At 41.9% G+C, this 22266-nt stretch overlaps 1 protein-coding gene across 9 annotated transcripts in view; it reads left to right on the top strand.

Annotated features, from left to right (window-relative positions):
• SH3D19 (SH3 domain containing 19) overlaps window positions 1–22266 on the top strand; it is a 150718-nt gene that overhangs the window by 105505 nt on the left and 22947 nt on the right. For 5 of the 9 annotated variants that reach the window (XM_036031887.1, XM_036031889.1, XM_036031892.1 and 2 more), the window contains 5 exons: window positions 524–662; window positions 792–954; window positions 2196–3200; window positions 15317–15433; window positions 17955–18067. In XM_036031887.1, the coding sequence (XP_035887780.1) occupies window positions 524–662; window positions 792–954; window positions 2196–3200; window positions 15317–15433; window positions 17955–18067 (1537 nt within the window). The remainder of the gene's footprint in view (window positions 1–523; window positions 663–791; window positions 955–2195; window positions 3201–15316; window positions 15434–17954; window positions 18068–22266) is intronic. The other 4 variants (XM_036031888.1, XM_036031890.1, XM_036031893.1 and 1 more) reach the window with 1 other exon arrangement.

Raw genomic sequence — 22266 nt, 5'->3', positions numbered from 1 at the left:
AGCACAGGCACACATGTCAGGGTTCAGAAGTGAATATGTGGGCTCTGAACACTTAGGGTAACTTGGAATTGGGACAGAGGTGGAATGAGAAGGAAAAGCATATTCTACTTACATGTTATCATTTTTTAGTGTATACTTTATAACGACAGAACATAACAATTCTGTTTGACCAGTGCACTTTTCTACTTTATATTTGTGTTGTGCTGTAGACCCTGGAATGAAGTGGTCGTAGGGGCCTTACTTAGTCCGTTTTCTTACTGACCAAGGCAGATGCGCTTAGGGTACATCTCTAACTTTTTGAGGCCAAAATCACAGAGGATGACTGCCCTTTGATTCCTTCAAGGCTGCCTGGGTGTATGTACTGCTAGAGATAGCCCAGGCTAGACAGGTCATTTCTATGACTTTGGTGGTTCATATGTAACTTTTTTGGATGGTATTTGTTTTCATGAATCTCTGAGCATTTGTAAATAGACAATAGCTTGTTACCAAATTGCTAAACCTCACTGTGGCTTCTGTGTGCCAGGCGCCCGGAGATCACCATTGTGGCAGCTGAGCCGCTGAGGCCGGCCTCATGGTTCCCAGGAGCCCCGCCCCCAGGACTGGGATTTCCCCCGGCCTCCGCAGCTGGCCCTTGGAGGCCCAGTGAGCTGGTTCCTTCTGAGGTGAATAAATACCACGTTATCTCTTTCCATTTTATTTTAAAAATAAAGTTCAAAGATTAGAACAGTGAGACTATTGACATGTTGGCTATTGCCCATAGATGTCTAAAATCTTTCTTCTTTGTTTTACAGCTCCCACCGTCTTATGAACAAGTCATAAAAGAAATCAACCAAGTTCAAGTTAATACAACAAATAATAATAATGCTGCTGCCTCTCCAAGGCACACTATTACTTCTGCAACTCAGACGGACTTTTCAGAAGAAATAGACAACCATCTGCCTCAAAGTAATGCAAGTAATTTGTCTTCCCTAATTCTGACCTAGTTCTAGGAAAGTAATCAGTAGGCTCTAGCCTTTAAAATAATTTTCAATTTGTACCTAATTTACTGAGCTCCACTTCCCAGCCAGTGTGATCATGTGTGCTTGCTTTATTTGGGCTTGCTGTGATTATAATAGCTCATTCTCAGGAACTGAAGCCCCGGTCCCTGCAGCTAACCCTAGCTCATGTCACAAAAACATCATCCTTTTAACTCATGGTTAGTGTTATCGCTATGCCCTTATTTTCATCAAGAAGGATGTTATATTTAGCAACTTCAACTCGATAGGATGCTAAAGGTGGTTGTCCTGTTAGGCTTTTTAAAAGCATCGTATTTGGATAACACATGAAAACACATTTCTTTGGTAAAGTAAAGCAAGAATTGTTGGAATTTTGACAGCAAAAGAGAAATGGTTCATGTGATAAGTCTACTGAGAATCAGAAATTTAACAGTGTTTTTAATGGGGAGAGGGGTACCAGGGGACTAAATGGTAATGGAAAAAATACAATAAAGAGTAAATCAGCGCTTGCTGGTGTGGCTCAGTGGATTGAGTGCCAGCCTGTGGACCAAAAGGTTGCTGGTTCAATTCCCAGTCAGGGCATATACCTTGGTCATGGGCCAGGTCCCCAACTGGGGCTGTGAGAGAGTCAACTGGTGGATTCTTTTGTACACCGATGTTTATCTCCCTCCCCTCTCTCTAAAAATAAATTAACTAAATATTTTTTTAAAAGATTAAATCAAAGCATATATTTAAAAAATAGCCCTGGCTGGCGTAGCTCAGTGGATTGAGTGTGGGCTGTGAACCAAAGCATCACAGGTTCGATTCCCAGTCAGGGCACATCCCTGGGTTGCAGGCCATGGCCCCCAGCAACCGCACATTGATGTTTCTCTCTCTCTCTTTCTCCCTCCCTTCCCTCTCTAAAAAAAATTAAATAAATAAAATCTTTTTAAAAACATTTAAAAAAATAAAAAATAAAAACATTTTGAAATATTACATATTGAATACTTCTTACATGAATAAGTGTAATTTGAACACTCCTGCAGGAAGCTGAGTATAAACACTTTCCCGTTGATTTTGGAATTACTTTTTACTAATTAAGTAAACCAAATTCGTTTGATATTCTACATGTGTATCTTTAAAAATATGTGTATTTCCTATTATTTTTTTCTTTCACATTATAATGCTGTAACCTCTTCTCGTTTGTTTTGGTCTTGTCAGCACTACCGGCACCCCTCCAACCTCTTCAGCCTTCCCCGGCGGTCTCAGCCCGTGATCCTCCAACAAATGCGGCGCCTTTGATAGTCTTTGACAGTTCTGAAGAACAGAACTGTCCGGGAAACCCCAGTGCTGCAAGATGTCCAGTGCCAAGACCAAGATCAAAAAGCAACCTCAGGCCAGTAGCCAGAGAGCCTCACGTTAAAGAGCAGAATCACCAGAAAACCAGCCCAGGGGCCTCAGGGGCGGCGCCACCCCCAGGCCGACTCCAGTGTCTGTTGGACAGTACCAGCGACTTGGACAGTCAGCCTGTGATGAACATTATGAACACAGAACAAAGCCAAAACAGTATTGTTTCAAGGATCAAAGCGTTTGATAGTCAGACAAACACAGACACCTCTGGACTGCCCAAGAAACCAGAGATTGCGCCCCGCACACTTCCCCCCAGGCCTGCTGTTCCCTCAGGGAAACCCTCCGTGGCTCCCAAACCAGCTGCTAACAGGACTTCTGGAGAACTGGACTCCTGGCACGAGAACAGACTCAAGGTGGCCTCGAGGGAGGGGCTCACCCCGAACTCTCCACCGCAAGAAGTAGGGAGCCTCCCGGTAACCAAACCTGAATTGCCAAAGAAACCAAATCCTGGCCTTACACGAAATGTCAATCATGAAATTCTGGGAGGAGGGCCCGTGGCCGAGAGCCCTGATGGCAGCAAGAGAGTCCCAACTCCTGCCCCGAGGCCTGTGCTGCCGAAGAAATCAGGTTTCTCAGAAAACCCCACCTACTCTGCAGCTTTGCTGAAACCAGTCCCTGTTCCTCCCCGCCTCTCGGTGGCATCGCAAGCCAAAGCCTTCAGGTCCCTGGGCGAAGGACCCTCAGCCAACACCCCTGTTCCAGGCCTGCAGAGCAAGCCGCCAGGGGACTTCGACCTCATCAGTTTTGATGATGATGTCTTACCCACCCCACCTGGGAATGTGGTTGAAGATTCTGTTGGTTCAGAGATGGTTCTGGGTGAGTAAACGTCAGAAGTGGGTGGGGGGGGGGGCGGGAATCAACTAACTCATTGTAGGATGTCATGAATGGTACTTGCTGTGTTGGTTTGCAGTACCTAAGTTCTTGCGATGTGTCAGCGCATGTGTATGTGTACAGGCCGGGTAGAACACGGAGAGACTGAGAAACACGGAGCTGGGTCGGGGCTGGAAGTCAACAGGGAAGCGAAAGGGAAAAATGTGGGATGGGGCAATGGAGACAGAGAAAGGGAGAGATACTCGCATGGATAACCATTATTCAGGCCAGGAATGAGCAGACAGGGATGAGGGACAAGCTGGATAAAAAGTGAGGCAGGCTCCCTTGCTCTGGTAGGTGGAGATTCAGGCATTAGAAGGAAACAGGAAACTTCTCCTAGGTGGGAAGCCTGGATGGGATTTAGTGAAATGTATAGCCTGGCCCCAGAGGGCTCCTCAGATTGCCCTGGGCCCCCCGGGAGGGAGGGCGTGGGTGCGTGGAGAAGTCCAAGGCAAGGACAGAGGAACCAGCCACATGTTGCAAATTTTTCCCCTAATCTTTATATAACCTCTTCCCTTGGGAATGCAAAGTTTTGTAAACAAATACAACAGCTGTAAGTTTCTTGCCAAGATCAGGACAATTAAATTTTCCAAGAAGCAGAGCATGTTTTTTTTTCCTTACACTATTCAGCTGGAGTTTGTGATGCTGAAGCTCATCTTCGATTTAGCAAACTAAGCTTCTCTCCTTGTCATTAATAAGATTTCTTTTACTGCTCTTATTTGGGTAGAATTTTTGTACGTATAAGCTTAATATATAGCTGTCCTCTTAAAAATGTTTAACACGTGTCAAGATGGTATAATCTCTGACTCAAAACCAGATTCTGCACAGCATAGGTGTATTTTAAATGAAAACAAGTACACATTTCTTAAATATTTATCGTGCACACAACATATGGTAGCTGGCTGTACCATGTCTCTTTTCCGTAAGGAGTGGAAGGACAAATGTTAGAATACACTGAGTCTCTGCGGTGTTCCAGACCCTCTGCTGGATAACCTGCCGTCCATTATTTCGCTGAATACTCACAGTGACCCTCTGCTGGGTACTGTCAGGCTCAATTTGCAAATGAAGAAAATGAGGCTGAGAGAGATCCATGGGTAACTTGCCCAGTGTCGTAAAACTACGATTTTCCAAGGCAGAGTTCGAACTCAGTCTTTTTTATTCTAAGTCTAGTTTATTTTTCACAGTATCATGTTGCTAACCAACATTTTCATGAAACCTTAAACCAGGCAGCACATTAAAAACTTTTCAAGTCTTGACAATATCATTTTCTTATTTAACCCTTTTTGGTGTTATAAGATTCAGGGTAGGATGGGGGTGAGTAAATCCAGCAGCAGCAAGTTGTTTAAGAGTGGAAGCCGTAGAGGCCCAAGAAAGACCACCTCGTGCAGAACCTCCTTGGTTCTCTGGGGATGGCACTTAGTAATTGCAGAGACTATATTCTGTGTCGTTAAGCAGATAATTACAGTCATCTTCAAAAAAAAGAGAAAAGGTCAACAGTATACATTCAACATGAATACAGTGTCATGCTTCATCATCCGCCTTTCCTGTTACTTGATTTCTACTGCTTCATTACACATTTAATTATTGGGGCAGCATGTTAGCAAAATGTGTAACCTGCTTGGCCTACGTGACCTTAACCATTGCTCCTGACAGTGGCGTTATACTGAACTGAACGCTTTCTGTTCTTTCTTTTTTTTTTTTTTAATATATTTTATTGATTATGCTTTTACAGTTGTCCCATTTCCCCCCCTCTCTCCCCTCCACCCTGTACCCCCCTCCCACCCACATTTCCCCCTTTAGTACATGTCCATGTGTCATACTTGTGAGTTCTTTAGTTTCTACATTTCCCGTACTATTCTTGCCCTCCCCCTATCTATTTTCAACCTACATTCTATGCTACTTATTCTCTATACTTTTTCCCTCTCTCTCCTCCTCCCACCCCCTGCTGCTAACCCTCCATGTGCCCTCCATTTCTGTGGTTCTGTTCCTGTTCTAATTGTTTACTTCGTTTCTTTTGGTTTTGCTTTAGGTGTGGTTGTTGATATTTGTGAGTTTGCTGTCCTTTTACTATACATGTCTTTTCTTTATCTTCTTTTCTTAGATAAGTCCCTTTAGCATTTCATAAAATAAGGGCTTGGTGATGATGAACTCCTTTAACTTGACCTTATCTGAGAAGCACTTTATCTGCCCTTCCATTCTAAATGAGAGCTTTGCTGGATAGAGCAATCTGGGATGTAGGTCCTTGTCTTTCATGACTTGGAATATTTCTTTCCAGCTCCTTCTTGCCTGTAAGGTCTCTTTGGAGAAATCAGCTGACAGTCTGATGGGAACTCCTTTGTAGGTTACTGTCCCCTTACTTCTTGCTGCTTCTAGGATTCTCTCCTTCGTTTTTACCTTGGCTAATGTAATTATGATGTGCCTTGGTGTGTTTCTTCTTGGGTCCAACTTCTTTGGGGCTCTCTGAGCTTCTTGGATTTCTTGGAAGACTGTTCCCCTTGCCAGATTAGGGAAGTTCTCCTTTATTATTTGTTCAAATACGTGCTCAATCTGTTGCTTTTCCCCTTCCGATTCTGGTACCCCTATAATTCGGATATTGGAACGTTTAAAGGTGTCTTGGATGCTCTTAATCTTTTCCTCAATTTTTTGAATTCTTATTTCATCATGCTTTCCTGCTTGGTTGATTCTATCTTCCTTCTGGTCCACTGTATTGTTTTGAGACTCATATTCTTTCCTTTCACTATTGGCTCTCCTCCGTGTGTCTTCCTGCATCTATTTTATGGTAATCTGCATTCTTTCATCTAAATTTCGTCCAAAATCCACCAGTTCTGTGAGCTTTCTGATCACCAGTGTTTTGAACTGCGCATCTGATAGATTGGCTAATTCTTGGTCACTCAAAAGGATGAGTCCTGGGGGACTGATCTGCTCTGGTGAAAACATATTTTTTTTTTTTCCCCCTGTCTCTCCTTTTTTTTTTCGGTCTGGTTGCTCTTGTTATGGTGGGGGGCGGAGCCTTAGGTGCTCACCGGGGCTGGGCACCCCGTTGCTAGATTGTGACGTTATACGTGGGGGCGGGGCGGGAGCGGGAGCGGGGCGGGAGAAAACAATGGCGGTAGTTCCGTTCCCCTGGACTCAGACCCTTGTCTGGGCTTCCGGGCCGCGAGTTCTGCCCTGGTCCACAATTGCTGCCCCTCTGGGTCTGCCAGCCGCAGCCTGCGTACTCAGGGATCACTGCTGCCTTCTTACGCGCCCGATGGTTTTTGCGCCGATTTCGCGCCAAACCTTCCCCCGACCTCCGCGTGCCGCCGACTGGAGCCAGCCCCGCGCCCGCCGGCTCATCTTCTCCTACCAGTCCGGATGAACGCGTCTACTCCAACCTCTTGGCTGCCCGACTTCCATTCAGATAAATCCTCTGCCGGATCTGGGTGTTATTCTGATAGTAAATTATTGTTGTAAATTATTGGTTTTCTAATCTTGGTTGTACGAGGAGGTACGGTGCGTCCACCTATTCCTCCATCTTGCCGGAAGTCTTTCTGTTCTTTCTAAGCCCGCTTCTCTCCCTGTATTCTGCACCTCACACGGTGACACTGCCACACGCCCAGCCTTCCCTAGAGAATCCTAGAGATCATCCTTGAGTGTCCCTGTCACACAGTGGCTAGTTGTTGGACTTGAAGGCAGACCGGCCTGGGCCTACCACTTAATTGGCATATAACCTTGGGTGATTTACCTAACCCCACAGTGCTTTGGTTTCCTAATTTATAAGACATGAAGGTAATACTTTTCGTGGGGGTATTGCAAGGATTGCATGTGATTAAGAAGGAAAGCCCTATCACATGGTCTGAAACATGTTCAGTGCTCATTAAGTAGCAGTTAGTGTTACTTCTTGCCCTTCACATCCAATTAGTTACCAACTCCTGCTGGTCTGCCTTCTGAAGAGTTCTTGAATCTTCCTCGCATTTCATCCTTCTTGCTTCAGCCCCACATGAGGCCTTTATGCCCAGATCACGACAGTAGCCTCCTAAATTGAGTCCCTCCTTCTTCCTCAGATGTATGTATCATCCTCCATGCTATGGCTACCAAGGCAATTTTTATAGAGTGGACATTGGACCTTGTTGCTCTGTTTATTGCCGTCCGGGGCCTTCAGGATCATCTCTGAATTTGTCAACATGTAGAGGGGTTTTGTTTCTTTATTGATTTGGGCTTTATGAATTTTTGATTCTTTGTACTTAAAGGGTTATAGTCTCTTTGTGAAAACTTGCTTACTCATCCTGGCAGCAGCAGCCAGAAACTGGGAGAGGAACACAGGAGAAAGGAGAGAACCTCACAAATACATCTCCCCTTCTCTTTCTCTTCCCTGGAAAATGAAGAAAATTTAATAAAAATAGTTTTCATGAAATGAAGTTGCCATATTAATCTCAGGGCATAGAGATCAGAAAATAGCGAAGCTGTGAAAACATTGTAAAGATTAGAAAATTTATTAAAGGAGAACTCATAAAACAGGCAGTTTAATATTGGATTCATTTTATGGGTAGGGTGCCTTCCAGGTTAATGTAATGGAGTTGGGAAGTATTAGTAATCCCTCTTCACACCTTTAGAAATCATATCCAGTTGTCAAAAAAAGCAGAATACCTCTGCTGTCAGCCCCATTACACAGACCAGAATAATAGTGTAGCAGCCAGTTTCTGCCGTGAACAGAACCCCAGGGAAAGAAATGACAGAAAAGCAAGCCAAGGATGGTGAAACTAATTATGATGACAAGCACATTACTGGAGACAGGTAATGGGCAGAAAGCTACATTATCATCAGTGTTTTTCTCAACCTGGTGATGGAGAGCATGTGGATGTGGGTGAACAGGGGCCTGCCAGGTGGCAGCAGGTGGAGACTAATTGGTTATGCGTGTGAGGGGCTAGAAGGAGGGCAGAATGAACACTGCAAATAAAAGTAGAGAAAAATGCCATTGACGTTCTTGAGATGTAGGTGGGAGATTTTTTTTGGAGATGCTTTGTGTTTTTTTTTTTTGTAGAAGCAAGAGCAAACAATCTATGATAGAGAGACTTATGGCACTATGGTTCTTAACCTTTTCTGGGTCACAGCACCCTGAGAATTGGATGAGTTCATGAATCTTTTCTCTCCCTTGAACAGAGCTTTTTAGCTCATGTATGCACAATTGGAGGTATGATTTCCAGAGCTTCAGGGGCCTGTTCTTGAACCCCAGATTGAGGACTTTGACCACAGAATGTCATAAATAACTTCCAGTGGACTGTTAAAATAAATTATGGCATATCCATAGAATGGAGTATTGTGTGGTGATTAAAAAGGAGGCAGACCACCTGTTAACTTCCTCCCACGGACCAACCTCCAAGATATTATTATGTGAAAAATGCAATGTACCGACAGTATTCATGGTATTTTAGCTGCTGTTGGTGTTAAAACACACACATACACACAAACATGCGATGTCTTTGGGAAATGCTATAAAAAGTTGGCAACAAAGGTTGTCTTTTATGGGGAAACTGGGTAGGCAGGAGAGGAGGTGGGAACCTGGCTTTCAAATAGCTGAACATAAAGCAGAATGAAGATGAAAGACAGCGGAAGGGTTACCTCCGGTCGTTTTTGCCACGGAAAGACAGCTGCCTCCCACACTGATCGTCAGCCGTATGATAAGTAGAGATTTGAAAAATAATAGTTTTCTAAAGTTGTGTTATTCATGGTTACAAATAAAAGCTAATTATTATAAATTAAATCTGTCTAAATTAGGCAAATTCAAAAATAGAAATCTGTATTACTTCCTATTAAATAGAATCACTGAGGAATAGTATCAAAATGAGAGTTTTTATTTTTCTAGTTACTTTGTGGAAATTTTATGGCCTTTATTGCCTTGAAAAAAAACAACAAAACAGACAAGAATACTCCCTTTTTTCCTCTTACTTTTTAAAATATTTTATTCATTTACTTTTAGAGAGAGGGGAAGAGAGGGATAAAGAGAGCAAGGGAAACATCCATCAGTTGCCTCTCACACATGGGGACTTGGCCCACAGCCCAGGCATGTGCCCTGACTAGGGGTCGAACCGGCGACCTTTCTGTTCACAGGCCAGTGCTCAATCCACTGAGCCATGCCAGCCAGGGCTTTCCCTTTATTTTGAAATGGTTCTTATTTTGGTTTGGTTGACAAGAGTATTAATTTCAGTTTCCTCTTAAAACTTTTTTCTTATTATTGAATTGATTATTTTTGGTTACAAAGGAACACATTTGCTGTAACAACTCAAACAGTACAAACATTTAGTGAAATAAACAAATTATCTCTGTCTAGTTGACCCAAATCCCCAGAGTAACCAGTGTGAACAATATTGTATGGAGCTTTCTGTGCCTTTGGACATTCCAAAGCAAAGCATGTATATATATTTTTTTTCCTGTTTTTTACAAAAAATTTTTAACTTACTATACCCATTACTCACCAACTTGCTTTTCTTCACCTAACAGTGAGATTTATGGACTTCTCTTCAGACCAGTGGATGTAAGTCCAACTCCTCATTTCCTTCTACCTGCCTGAGTGCATCGTAGTTGGTTCAACATGCAGGTTGTTTTGTTTGTTTTTAAGGTTTTGGATATTTTTTTGCCACTACAAAAAAATGCTGCAGTAAACATTTTAAAAAACACTTTTACTTCTAGTAGTGCTTTTGTTTCTGAAGAGTAAATTTCCAAAAGTGGACTATGGGTCAAATATTGTGAACTTTAAACATTAAAAAAATTTTTTTCTTTTGTTTTTTAAAGATCTATTTATTCTTAGCGAGAGAGGAAGGGTGTGAGAAAGAGGGAGCAAAACATCAGTGTGTGGTTGCCTCTCACATGTCCCCTACTGGTGACCGGGCCTGCAACCCAGGCATGTGACCTGACTGGGAATTGAACCAGCGACCCTTTGATTCTCAGTCCAGCCCTTTTTCCACTGAGCCTGACCAGCCAAATTTTTTTTTTTAATTTTTCAATTACAGTTGTCATTCAATACTATATTAGTTTCATGTGTGTGGCGTAGTGGTTAGACATTTCCATAACTTACGAGGTGACCCCCTCGTAAATCTAGCACCTACCTGGCACCATACACAGTTATTATGATATTATTGACTGTATTCCCTGTGCTGTATTTTGTATCCCCATGACTATTTTGTAACTGCCAGTTTATATTTCTTAATCCCTTTACCTTTTTCACTCCCACCCCCCACTTTCATCTGACAACCCCTCATTTGTTCTCTGTATCTGTGAGTCGGTGTTTCTCTTTTGTTTGTTCATTTATTTTGTTACTTAGATTCCACATATAAGTGAAATCATATTGCATTTGTCTTTCTATATCTGACTTGTCTCACTTAACATAATACCCTTTAGACACACCCATAATATCACAGACGGTAAGATTTTATTCTTTTTTCTTTTAAGGTTTTATTTTATTTAGTTTTAGAGGGAGGGACAGAGAAAGAGAGGATGAGAAATGTCAATATGCAAGGGATACTTTGACCCCAACTAGAGACCTGGCCTGCAAACCAGGCATGTGCCCTAACTGGGAATTGAACCAGTGACCTTTCAGTTTTTAGGCCAGTGCTCAGCTCGGTCCACTGAGCCACAACAGCCAGGGCTCACTCTTTTTTATTTCAGTCTTTTTTTCCATTGTGTATATGTACCACATCTTATTTCTCCATTGGTACATCAATGGACACTTAGATTGCTTTCACATCTTGGCTGTTGTAAATAATGCTACAGTGAAAATAGGGATGCATATATCTTTTTGAAACTAGTGTTTTGGATTTCTTCAGATAAATACCCAGAAACAGATTGCTGGGTCATACTGTAAATCCATCTTTAATTTTTTGAGGCACCTCCATACTGTTTTCCGTAGTGGCTGTACCAGTCTGCATCCCCACCAGCAGTACATGAGAGTTCGCTTGCTCTACATCCTCATCGACACTTGTTGTTTGTCGATTTATGGATAACAGCCATTCCAGCAGGTGTGAGGTATCTCACTGTGGTTTTAGTTTGTATTTCTCTGATGATTAGTGGCATTGAGCATTTTTTTTTGTATGTCTGTTGGCCATCTGTACATCCTCTTTGGAGAAATATCTATCCAGGTCCTCTACCTACATTTTAATCAGATTGTGTGTGTGTGTGGGGGGGGGGGGGTTGTTGTTGTTTGTTTCTGGTGTTTAGGTGTAGAGTTCTTTATACATTTTGGATATTAACCCCTTAACCCTTTATCAGATGTATCGTTGATGAATTTCTCCTTTTTAGTAGGTTGCTTTTTTGTTTGGTTGATGGTTTCCTTTGCTCTGCAAAACCTTTATTTTGATGTAGACCCATTTGTTTATTTTTTTCTTTTGTTTCTTTTGACAGAGGAGATATATCAGAAAATATTACTAAGAGAAATGTCAAAGAGTTTACTACCTATGCTTACTTCTGGGAGTTTTATAGTTTCACCTCTTACATTTAAGTCTTTAATGCATCTTAAGTTTATTCTTGTATATAGTGTAAGAAAGTGGCCCAGTTTCATTTTTTGCATGTATTTGCCCAGTTTTTTCACCATTTATTGAAGAGACTGTCTTTATTCCATTATATATTTTTGCCTTCTTTATTATAGATTAATTCACCATATAGATGTGGGTTTATTTCTGGGCTCCCTATTCTGTTCCATTGAACTTTGTGTCTATTTTTATGCCAGTGTCATGCTGTTTTGATGACTACAGTCTTGTCATATAGTTTGATATCATGTAGTGTGATACCTCCAGGTTTTGAACTTTAAACATTTCAGTAGTGTCAATGATCCAGTTTCCCACCTGGCAGTGCCTGAAGTTCCCCAGCATGAAGTGCTACCTTTGCTCTGTATGCTGTCCACTTACATTTCTTTTGGAAAAATATACCCCCTCATGAAAAGACATAAAGGTAAACTACATACTGGGTAACTAGAGAGACACTTGCACACCATCATCCAGTGAAGAATAGACAGACCGCTGACTCTCCCTTCTCGTTGAAGTGATGCTGCTCGTGCTCCCCACTAGTCTGCACACCTGGTCTGGAGTACAGCCCAGGACAGCATGCAGGCAGAGAGGCATATGCTGAGTTCACTAGCTCAGTGAGCACAGCTGGGGTAGGTCATCACACAGAGCCCTGCCAAACAGCCCGCAGTGCCGGAACACTCAGGCCTTCTTGCTCCACTGTATTGAAAGAAATTTTTTTCTAGGTTCATGTATAGTAGGATAATTACTCATGATCTGAATGCTAATTATTAAAGAGCAGCTAATGATATTAAAAATAAATACCAAGCCCTGGCTGGCGTAGCTCAGTGGATTGAGTGCAGGCTGGGAACCAAAGTGTCGCAGGTTCGATTCCCAGTCAGGGTACATGCCTGGGTTGCAGGCCATAACCCCCAGCAACCGCACATTGATGTTTCTCTCTCTCTCTCTCCCTCCCTCCCTTCCCTCTCTAAGAAATAAATAAATAAAATCTTTAAAAATAAATAAATAAATACCAAAAAAGAGTAAGAGTGAGAAGCTAGGCCTCTTTGAATACTCTGTATTGAAGTTGTATCTATGCTACTTCAATTTAAATCCTTTAGGTTTAAAAAAAAATGCCTGGACTCTGTAAGGCAGCAGCTGAGACCTGCTGTGCATTGTGTGGGATTCGGGCGAGGCTCCCTGAGGCCAGTCCTCAGGAAGCAAGCACGTTTGGACGCCCCTGTGTGCAGCCCTGTAAGGGCCCTGAGTGCCTTCGTTTCTCCTTTCCTGGCCTCCCTTGTTCAATGCCCCCACTCCTGGAAGATGAGAGTGTGTAGGTGGTGTACTGGCCCAGAATTCAGTACGAGTTGGGAAATAATTGAAGTCATTCCATGCTCAGGGTTTTCTTTTCCCTCTCCCCCTCTCCCCCAAATCATCAACTAAAAACCTATACTAATAACCAGCAGATTACAGGTACCAAAAACATCCTTTGAAGCAGAAATGCCACTTGAGAGGTAGAACACAAGGAACAATCAATTAATAGCCTTAATCCTTTTCTTGAACTTTTGGTCCTTTTACCAACAGAGAACATAACCTTGAGATAATGGGATATTTCAACCAAGACTCGGGGGCAGGAGGATGGACAGGTTCCTGCACAGTCGAGTTTCTGCAGCAGCTAGAGGGGAAGGTGGCTCCTTGGAGGTCACTGGTTGCCAACAAAGGCCACGAAGGCTGAGCAGAGGCCATGGCAGGAGAGAGAAAAGAGCAGAAAGGAAAGATGCACACAGAGGAAAGATACTATATTCTGTATTTGAATAGAATGTACATCAAGGGTTTTCCCATTCTTTTGTTTTAGCTAGGGTTATTCACAATAAATGAAGTAGTTGGGGAGTTCAGATTTGGGTCGTGTTCTCAATAGTGGGCACACCCCTTGTACCTATACCCCTTGTTATCCATTGGTACTGCTGTTCCCTAAAGACCAGAGGTAGATTACTCAGGTGGGAAGAACTACTAGAACGTGTAAAATCCAGTTGTCGGAAAGGCACCCTCCCAACCTGGCCTTCCTGTGTCACACCGCACCCTGCTTCCCTTTGCCCCACCCCGAAGTGGCTCACCTGCCCTCCTTTTCCCTTTGTCAGTAGTACCTCTCACCTCTGACGCACCACGTGAATTACTTACCTGTGACACTTAACATTCGTTGTCTCCATCTTCTTGCTGCTGTAGCATGAGTGCCGTGAGGGCAGAGTTCTTTCCTTTGTTTGCTCAAGTATTCCCAGCACCTCGAGTAGTGTTTGATGTGTGGCAGGCACCTGGCTGATATTCAATAACGGAAGTGGAAAAGCAAATCCCAAACAAATGGATATAAAATGGTCCTGGTTTTGTTTGGCAAAATACCTACGTAATAATACATGTACTTTAGAAAAAAACTGCAGACAGATACACCATGTTTCAGAGAATAATTACCACTGGTGGGGTGGGGTCACAGAAGAGCTTCTGTCACGTTTCTTAATGTTTCCCATCTTTGCAGTAAATGTTACTTTGAAGTAAAACATAATACTGTAACACAATGAGGATTAAAGAATTTGTTTAGGCCTAAAAGAAGGGGCTTTGTTTGTTTGTGAGGACATAGGTTACAGTGAGAAAACATCATATTATTACAAGAGCCCTTTTTAAAAGTTTGATGCTGTTTTGATAATCTTGAGTTGGTTTTTGAACTTAGACGAGACTTGCCTCACTTGTGAGCTGATAGACAGTGTTCCACAGAGGGGTCATTCAGGTTTTTTTTCTCAGTAACCTAATGATAATCTTACCTAGCCTGCCACCTGGGGGCCCTTCTTAGATGGTAGGTAATAAACTTAAAATAGGAGTGTGCTTAGCTGTCATACCTCCCCACCCAGCACTGTTGCTGGCACCTGGTAGATGTGCATATATATGCAAATGGCTAGTGAGTGACACCTTTGGAGGGTAATAGACAAATGCCAAGTCATGTATTGTTGCCCCCAAATTAAATATTTAAAAGGAGATATCTTATTTTATTTCCAGGATCAAACTGTTTACATTTTCGGGTTACAGAAGTTTAGTTTTACTAAAGTTATTAAATGCAGGATCCTGCTGAGCACCTACCGCGTGCCAGGCTCGGTGCTGGGCAGGGCGGCGGCCTTGGTGAGCCCTGTGGGTCGGTTTCCACAGACACAGGAGTGTGGGGAGCGGAGGCCGGCGCTCTTCCTGGGGAATCAGGGTGGCTTCACGATAGGGGGAGAATGGGCTCCCCCGTTCAATTGGCCCTCACTTTCAGGTGGACATTTATGAAATGATTGCCCTCCCATAAAAGACAGCTTCTACATAATTCAAGATTGTTCTGGATCTCTCTCGTCACGGAGGAAGAAAAGCTGTATGAATTATTTACAGAGCATCAAGTTCTGCCCTTTCATGAGCTCCGACTTTGTTTTTGTCTCTGCAAACTGAGATTTTGTTTATCCATGAATAGTTTTCCCTGGGGCATGCAAAATATGACTCTTTAATTATGAATGAGGTTTTTTGTTTGAGCCCATGTTAACTAAAACATGCAAACTAAACTGTGTTTTTCATTAGATCCCTTTCAGCTCCCCACAAAAACAGAACCAACAAAAGAACGAACAGTTCAACCAGTTCAACCAGCACCCGCCAGGAAGCCCACTGTGATTCGAATTCCAGCCAAACCAGGAAAATGTAAGCGCTTCTCCACCTTCTTTATTTGCTTCTCCGAGAGCCTGGGAGAAATCCGTGCTATTTTATTAATGTCTGCTTTTGAAATGATGTGTAATCAGCCATTTATTATTATTCATAGTCAAGGACACTTAAAAGCAAGTTGGGGTCTTTTAAATAATTCTTTAGACAGTTAGTACAGTGAATTTGGATTTCATTTCTCTTTAACATTGTCTTTAGGAGAGAGTAGAAGGAGACAAACTCAGAATCACTATAATATCTTACTGTCTCTTGTAAAGATATGGTAGGAAAGTAGTTAAACTGATAGCAAATAAAATTATATATGTCTATCATATTATTCTCATATATGTAAGAAGTATATTATTCCAATCAGCATAACCTACCCTCTCTTCTGTACTCTTCTAAATTGTACTGAGTCCTGAAATCCTGACAAGGGTATACTGGGGAAGCAGCTTTATTTATTACCCTGACAAAACTCCAGGAGCTATTAGAAAGTTGAATCCTATGCTGCTTTATGTAAGGGTGCTGAAGCACCAGTCTCTAGGGGTTATTTCTATTTATGTCAAAAACCCAGACTCCTAGAATTTTATTATTACAATTATCAAGCGATGCATATATTCTGTGGAGGAAAAAAAGTAAGACTTTTGGTGCCTGAAGAACTTGGAATGGACAAGTGCAGAAGGGAACAGCTTTGTGGTGCAACATTCCTGGCAGCTCCCCTGGGCACCCGTAACTTCTGACTGGGATGTCCTTTTCCCAGACAGCTGCCCGGCTCCCTCCATCACCACCCCTGCAGGTCTTTGCTCAGATGCAACTTCTGCCATTGGGACCTGCTGACCACGTTATTTGAAATTGAAAATCTCCAACTCCCCACACACCTACAGCACACTATCCCCATGTCCCTCCCTGTCAGTCAGCCATCTCCTTGCCGTTTTCATACTGCTGCCACTTTGTACCCTGAACTGTCTGTCACAGCCACAGTGTATCCTAAATGATTCATTGCTTCCTCTCCAAGAGTAAGGAAACCGCAGCACAGAGCAAGGCTTCCAGATGGTGGCTGAGTTGGAATGTTCCCCTGAGTCTTACTTCCCAGAGCAGCGCTGCCTCTCGCCAGGAACACTTGTCTCTCTCTCAGTCGTTGTTTTTCTTAGCAGTTGGCATGGGGGTTTTCCTGCTTTTGAGTGTTTTTCTGTCTATGGATAAAACAGGAACCTGTTTGATCATCCTCTTGTTACAGGGCTTTTAATGTGAAGTGGAGGCAGAGATTGTTCTTTTGAAAGAGGGGAAAATCCTCTCCTCTCCTGTAACTGACGAAGCCTCTGTGTAAAAGCTGGTTTTAGCTTCCTTTAGTGGGTTACAACCATCTTCTCTCCAAGCGTTTTCCCAGACAGATTTTAATTAGCTGTCACTAATTAAATCTGGTCACTTCTGTTTTCTTCTTTATAAAATAAGTTGGAGTGCACAATTGCTGAGTTAAGGATGTAGTTTTGATTTAAAGATATTGTTCATTAAATTGAGGAGGTAATTAAGCCCTTTAATCTGGAACGAATGAATCACAAAACACATTTAAACTATTTGGATGGGGGAGGCTTGGTTACCCCACCTACTAAGAAGCAGCATGCCTATTATACACAATGAGCACAGCCTTTTGAATTCAAAACCTGGTTCTGACAATTACTAGCATGCAGACCTCAGATGGCTCATGTATTTTCTTTTAAGTTTCAATTTCTTCATCCGTAAAAATGGGTAGGATTTTATGTAGTGTAGTGCTGTCCAATAGGACTTTCTTCAAAGATGGAAATAATTCTATATCTGTGCTGTACAATATGGTAGCCACTGGCCACACGTGGCTCCTGAGCACTTCAAATGTGGCTAGTGCAACTGAGGAACTGAAATTTTAACTTTTTTTGATTTTAAATAATTAAGACTTAAGTTTAAATATGACTACTAGCTAGTGGGCCGCGCAGATCTAGCACATGGGTAGATGTTGGCTAGAATGTATATGAATAAAGTGCCTTAATTTAACGCCTGGCACATAGAAGGTTCTCAAACATGCTGCTGCCGTTGTAATTATTTAGCATTATTTTTACTCTCTAGAAAACATTTCCTCCCTGGCTGGCATAGCTCAGTGGATTGAGCCTGGGCTGTGAACCAAAATGTCACAGGTTCGATTCCCAGCCAGGGTACATGCTTGGGTTGCAGGTCATAACCCCCAGCAACCACACATTGGTGTTTCTCTCTCTCTCTCCTTCTCCCTCCCTTCCCTCTCTAAAAATAAATAAATAAAATCTTTAAAAATAAATAAAGATTACTTAAAAAAAAGACATTTTCTAACTGATGTCTACTAACCCGTCAGTTTTCTGAAGTTTGCTGGGAGCGCTTGCTCATTTGCTTAGCCATCCATCCATTCTTTGTGTGGATCTTTCATGGAAACCCTTTTCCTAAGTAACCAAACTGCAGTTATTTCATCCTTTGGAACCCCCAAAGAGCAGAAGTTATTGATGAGTTACTGCTGTTTTTCCAGGTTTACATGAAGATCCTCAAAGCCCGCCTCCTCTCCCAACTGAAAAGCCTATTGGAAACACTTACAGTACAGCATCTGGAAAACCCAGTAACGCTGAAAGAACGAGAAGTGTGGTAAGTGGTCATTGTGGATTGTAGCAGGTTGAAGACCAATCGATGAGCTAGTTTTAAGAACTCAGCTGATGTCCAAATTATTTTACTACTGGTCAGATTTTTTAAAATACCCTTATTACAAGTCAGTTTTCAAGCCCATGTAATTATTTAATGTGATGTTTTTATATTTTAAAAATTCCTATTGAAAAAAAAGTAGGCCAATTCATTGTACTTCATCATAAAATAATTTGTCTTATACCAATATAATGGCAGTGTCTTTTAAATGGCACTAATAATGAGAAAGTCATGAAAAAAATCTCTAAAAACCTGTAGTATTTGTGGAAATTTACTTTATTATCAGTTTTCATTTAAAATATCAATTAATAACATAATTTTAAGATAATTACCATAAGAATTTGTTAATCTGAAGTTTAGGAAAAAATTATTTTTAAAAAAGAGTGCTTTACCATGTCCTTGTTAACAGATGGTGGACAAAGAGTTTTAAACATGTATTTTTTCAACCTAATACCATTTCCCCATACTTTTTGAAATTCACATATGATAATCTTTAAGGTTTCTTTCAAAAGGAACTGGTTCTTAAAATCTGTGAACCAAATTTTTAGTTCAAATTTCATAAGTTTTACATTGTGCATTAACTATGCTTATTTTACGTGCAAACCATCTAATCTTCTAGTTGAAGAGAAATTTCTTTGAAGAATGCATTAAATTGAATTAGCCAATGTCAAGTTAATGAGATTTTCCTGTAGGCCGAATTAAAATTTAGCAATCACTTGCATTTTCAAAGTGCTCAGTAATAAATTTTTATTAAAACCGGGCCAAGAAATCCCAGAGGAAGATGAGAGGGCCCTTGCCTGACCATATATTGTTGAATGGGAAAATCCCAAATTTTCACGGAGGAGAAGGTGACTGGCATCTACTCTAAAGGGTCACAAAAGAGAGTGAGGGGATGGTGAGTAGGCATACATATCACTCATCACGTCACGGGCTTTGTAAATCCTAAAACTTTATTACAATTTTAGGTCTAACTACAGTTGGTGTTCAACAGTCCACAAAGCAACCCACGTTTTAGAAAAACAAGAGAAGGAAGTTAGAATAAACTAAGCCGATAGTTTATACAGTTAGAACAAGCTGTATTCATAATTGTTTGCACCGCACACAAACGACATAAGGAAAATCCTGTCCTGCACTGGTTACAAAGGGGAGTCAGGGCATTCCGTGCTGCACTGTAGTAGATACATACCATAATAGACACACTGGGTCTGAAGGAGGGAAAGGTGAGAAACAGACCACAAATTAAATGATTTGGCTGACGTCACACAACTAGGTTTCCAGGTCCAGAAAGCCAACTCTATGAGAAAGTCCTTTCATCTGAGAATTACAATTACTGAATGGAATTTACACCAGAGGCCATCAAGACTTCAGGTATGGGTGAGGATCTCTAGAGAAACCATTTTTTTAGTGTAATGACCCATGAGGATAGGCTTGGTCTTCTGCCAGCCTTGTCTTCCCATAAGGCACAGGGAAAAGCCCTCTACTGTTTTTCCTGCCTTGAGTGCTGGGGGACTTGCCATCTCAGGAAAAATGGCCGTAGTTGCAAAAACTCACGTGCTTCACTTCAGCGATGAGGGACTCCAGGGTGAAGAGCACCAGGAGCCACTGGAGCTGTCCTGTGAGCGGGAGCAGATGTTTCTGTGTGCCCTGTTGCCCACCATGGGAACCCAGGGTGCCCAGAGCCTTCCTCAAGGAGGCTGCCAGCTGGGGCAGGAGGGAATCCCAGTGAGAGCACACAGTCTGGCCCATGAATTCAGGACACAGAGGTGGTGCCAGTTCCTGGAGAAAGTGGAGAAACAGCATTCGCAGACCGTTCAGTAATTCCAACAGACACGAGTGTGGTCTTAGAGGAAATATCTGTCTTTTGAAAATACAGCAAAAAGAGAGAGAGAGAAAGGAAATTATTATTTTTTAAAAAGATTTTATTTATTTATTTTTAGAGAGGGAAGGGAGGGAGAAGGGGGGGGGGGGAAACATCAATGTACAGTTGCTGGGGGCTGTGGCCTGCAACCCAGGCATGTGGCCTGACTGGGAATGGAACCTGCGACACTTTGATTCACAGCCCGTGCTCAATCCACTGAGCTACGCCAGCCAGGGCTGAGAAAGGAAGTTATTTTGCAATTAGAAGGTAAAGAAGAATTCCAAAGCAGATAAACAAAAATGTCTATAGGGACAATATAGCAGAAAAAACTCCTCCAGGAACTAAAATACCTATCTAAACACATCGAACGCCAGAACGCAGGGATGCCAGAGTAGAGAAAGCATACGCAGAGACGTTCCAGGTAAGTGCGGAGTACTGAAGAGGAAGAGAGCCTTAATCAACAGAAGTTTTTCAAAGACTGTTAGCAGAACCTGTGCATAAACTTGAATTTGAGCAAACGCCAAGGCAAGGGCTTCTGCAGTGACCCGTGCCCTCTTCTCAGTGTGTCAGATGCAGCACTGCCTTTCCACAGGTGCCTGACATTCCTTAGGGATGTAAGTGCACTGCCTTGCCTTCTGATTTAGAGTCTGTTGATTGCAGAACATTGAGAAATAGATATTTAAGACTGTTACAAAATGACGCCATCTGGAGAAAAGCGTATCTAGTATTTGGTACTAGATTAGGATTACATGATATGTATGTCTTACAGTACATCTATAACTTTCTATGTCAAATGTATACATCTGTATTTTAAAAAACTTGCTTTTGCCCTGGCTGGCGTAGCTCAATGGATTGAGCACGGGCTGCGAACCAGTGTCACAGGTTCAATTCCCAGTCAGGGCACATGGCTGGGTTGCAGGCCACGGCCCCCAGCAACCACACATTGATGTTTCTCTCTCTCTCTCTTTCTCCCTCCATTCCCTCTCTAAAAATAAATAAATAAAATCTTTAAAAAAAGAATGTAATTGATGACCCTTTATCTGGTCTTTTGAGACATACAAAAGCATTTAAAAAAATTTGCTTTTAATTATTAAGGTATCTAACAACTATAATGTTGAGGAAAGCAATAAAAGATCCTGCCTATCTGCTACAGTGTTTCTCTGCTTGTTTTAATTTTAAAAGTGGACAAAGAAATAAATGAGTTTTTCAAGTGTTGTAGCAGTATTTGTCCGGGGAAATACAGGCAGCAGCGCATTTATAAGGCACAGATGATAGTCTGGAATATTGCTGGTTTATGAGCTGGTGACTCTCTTCTCTACATTAACTGAACTCATTAGTGAAACCAAGTTTTAAGGGCAAGCTTAATTTGTTTTTAAAAATGGGATTTTAAAACATTGAAACATATTTCAGTGGTCGCAGTTATTGGCAATTAATCATTTGGTATTTAAGGAGAAATTATAAATGTGCTGTTTGAATTAAAAACCATGGAAGTGATTCCAAAAATGCACTTATGTATATATAAGGGGAAAAGGGAAACAGTTTGAATTAGCTTAAAGATCTCCCAAGGTATAGTTTTATTTAAAAAAGGCTGTGTAATTTTAAAAAGCTGACATTTTCCCCCCTTATGAGGTCTTGGAGAAATATCATTTTCTGGATTTCAGTGGCTTAGAAAGAAGAAAAGGTTGAGAGAGAGAGAGAGAGAGATTGAGAGAGATTGATTCAATCAGAATTTGAAGAATTTGGTGAGGACTTTGCCCTACAAAAACAGAAGCTTTGGCTTTGAGATCCTTTAACTTCTCATTCAGCATAACATCTGAAAATATTTTCCACATACTATACTCATTTCCCAATCCTCGGGCTAGAACATGTCCGGGAAAGCTATTTAAAATAGCCGAGTTGGAAACCCCTTCCCGCAGAAAAATTTTCCCGTTGGTCTCCACAGTTCCAGTTCCTGTTGTCTGCTGTTAAGCTAAAACATTCCAAGCTTTTATTTTTTTGAATTGCCCCTTAAATCCTTTCCTACAAAAGTCTTCTCAGCACACCCCACCCCTTTGCTGTAGTGGTACAAGCTATCTGCTTTTTGGGGCCTTTTCTGTTCCTCCACACATGCCTTTCTTTCAGGCCGTCCCTTAAGCTTCTTTTACTGTTCCCAGCCCCTTCTAGTTCAGAACCCCCTGCACAAAGCGTAAACCTTCCAGTGATGAGAGATCTGCCTGTTCTAAGCAAAGCAATCACCACTTACTAGCAGCAGTGCATGCTTTACGTGTCATCAAGGGATGAGTAAAGG

Source organism: Phyllostomus discolor, chromosome 8 (assembly GCF_004126475.2).
Source record: "Phyllostomus discolor isolate MPI-MPIP mPhyDis1 chromosome 8, mPhyDis1.pri.v3, whole genome shotgun sequence".
Classification (NCBI taxonomy): Eukaryota; Metazoa; Chordata; class Mammalia; order Chiroptera; family Phyllostomidae; genus Phyllostomus; species Phyllostomus discolor.
The sequence above is the reverse complement of the archived record's forward strand: the minus strand, read 5'-3'. Positions and strand labels throughout refer to the sequence as shown.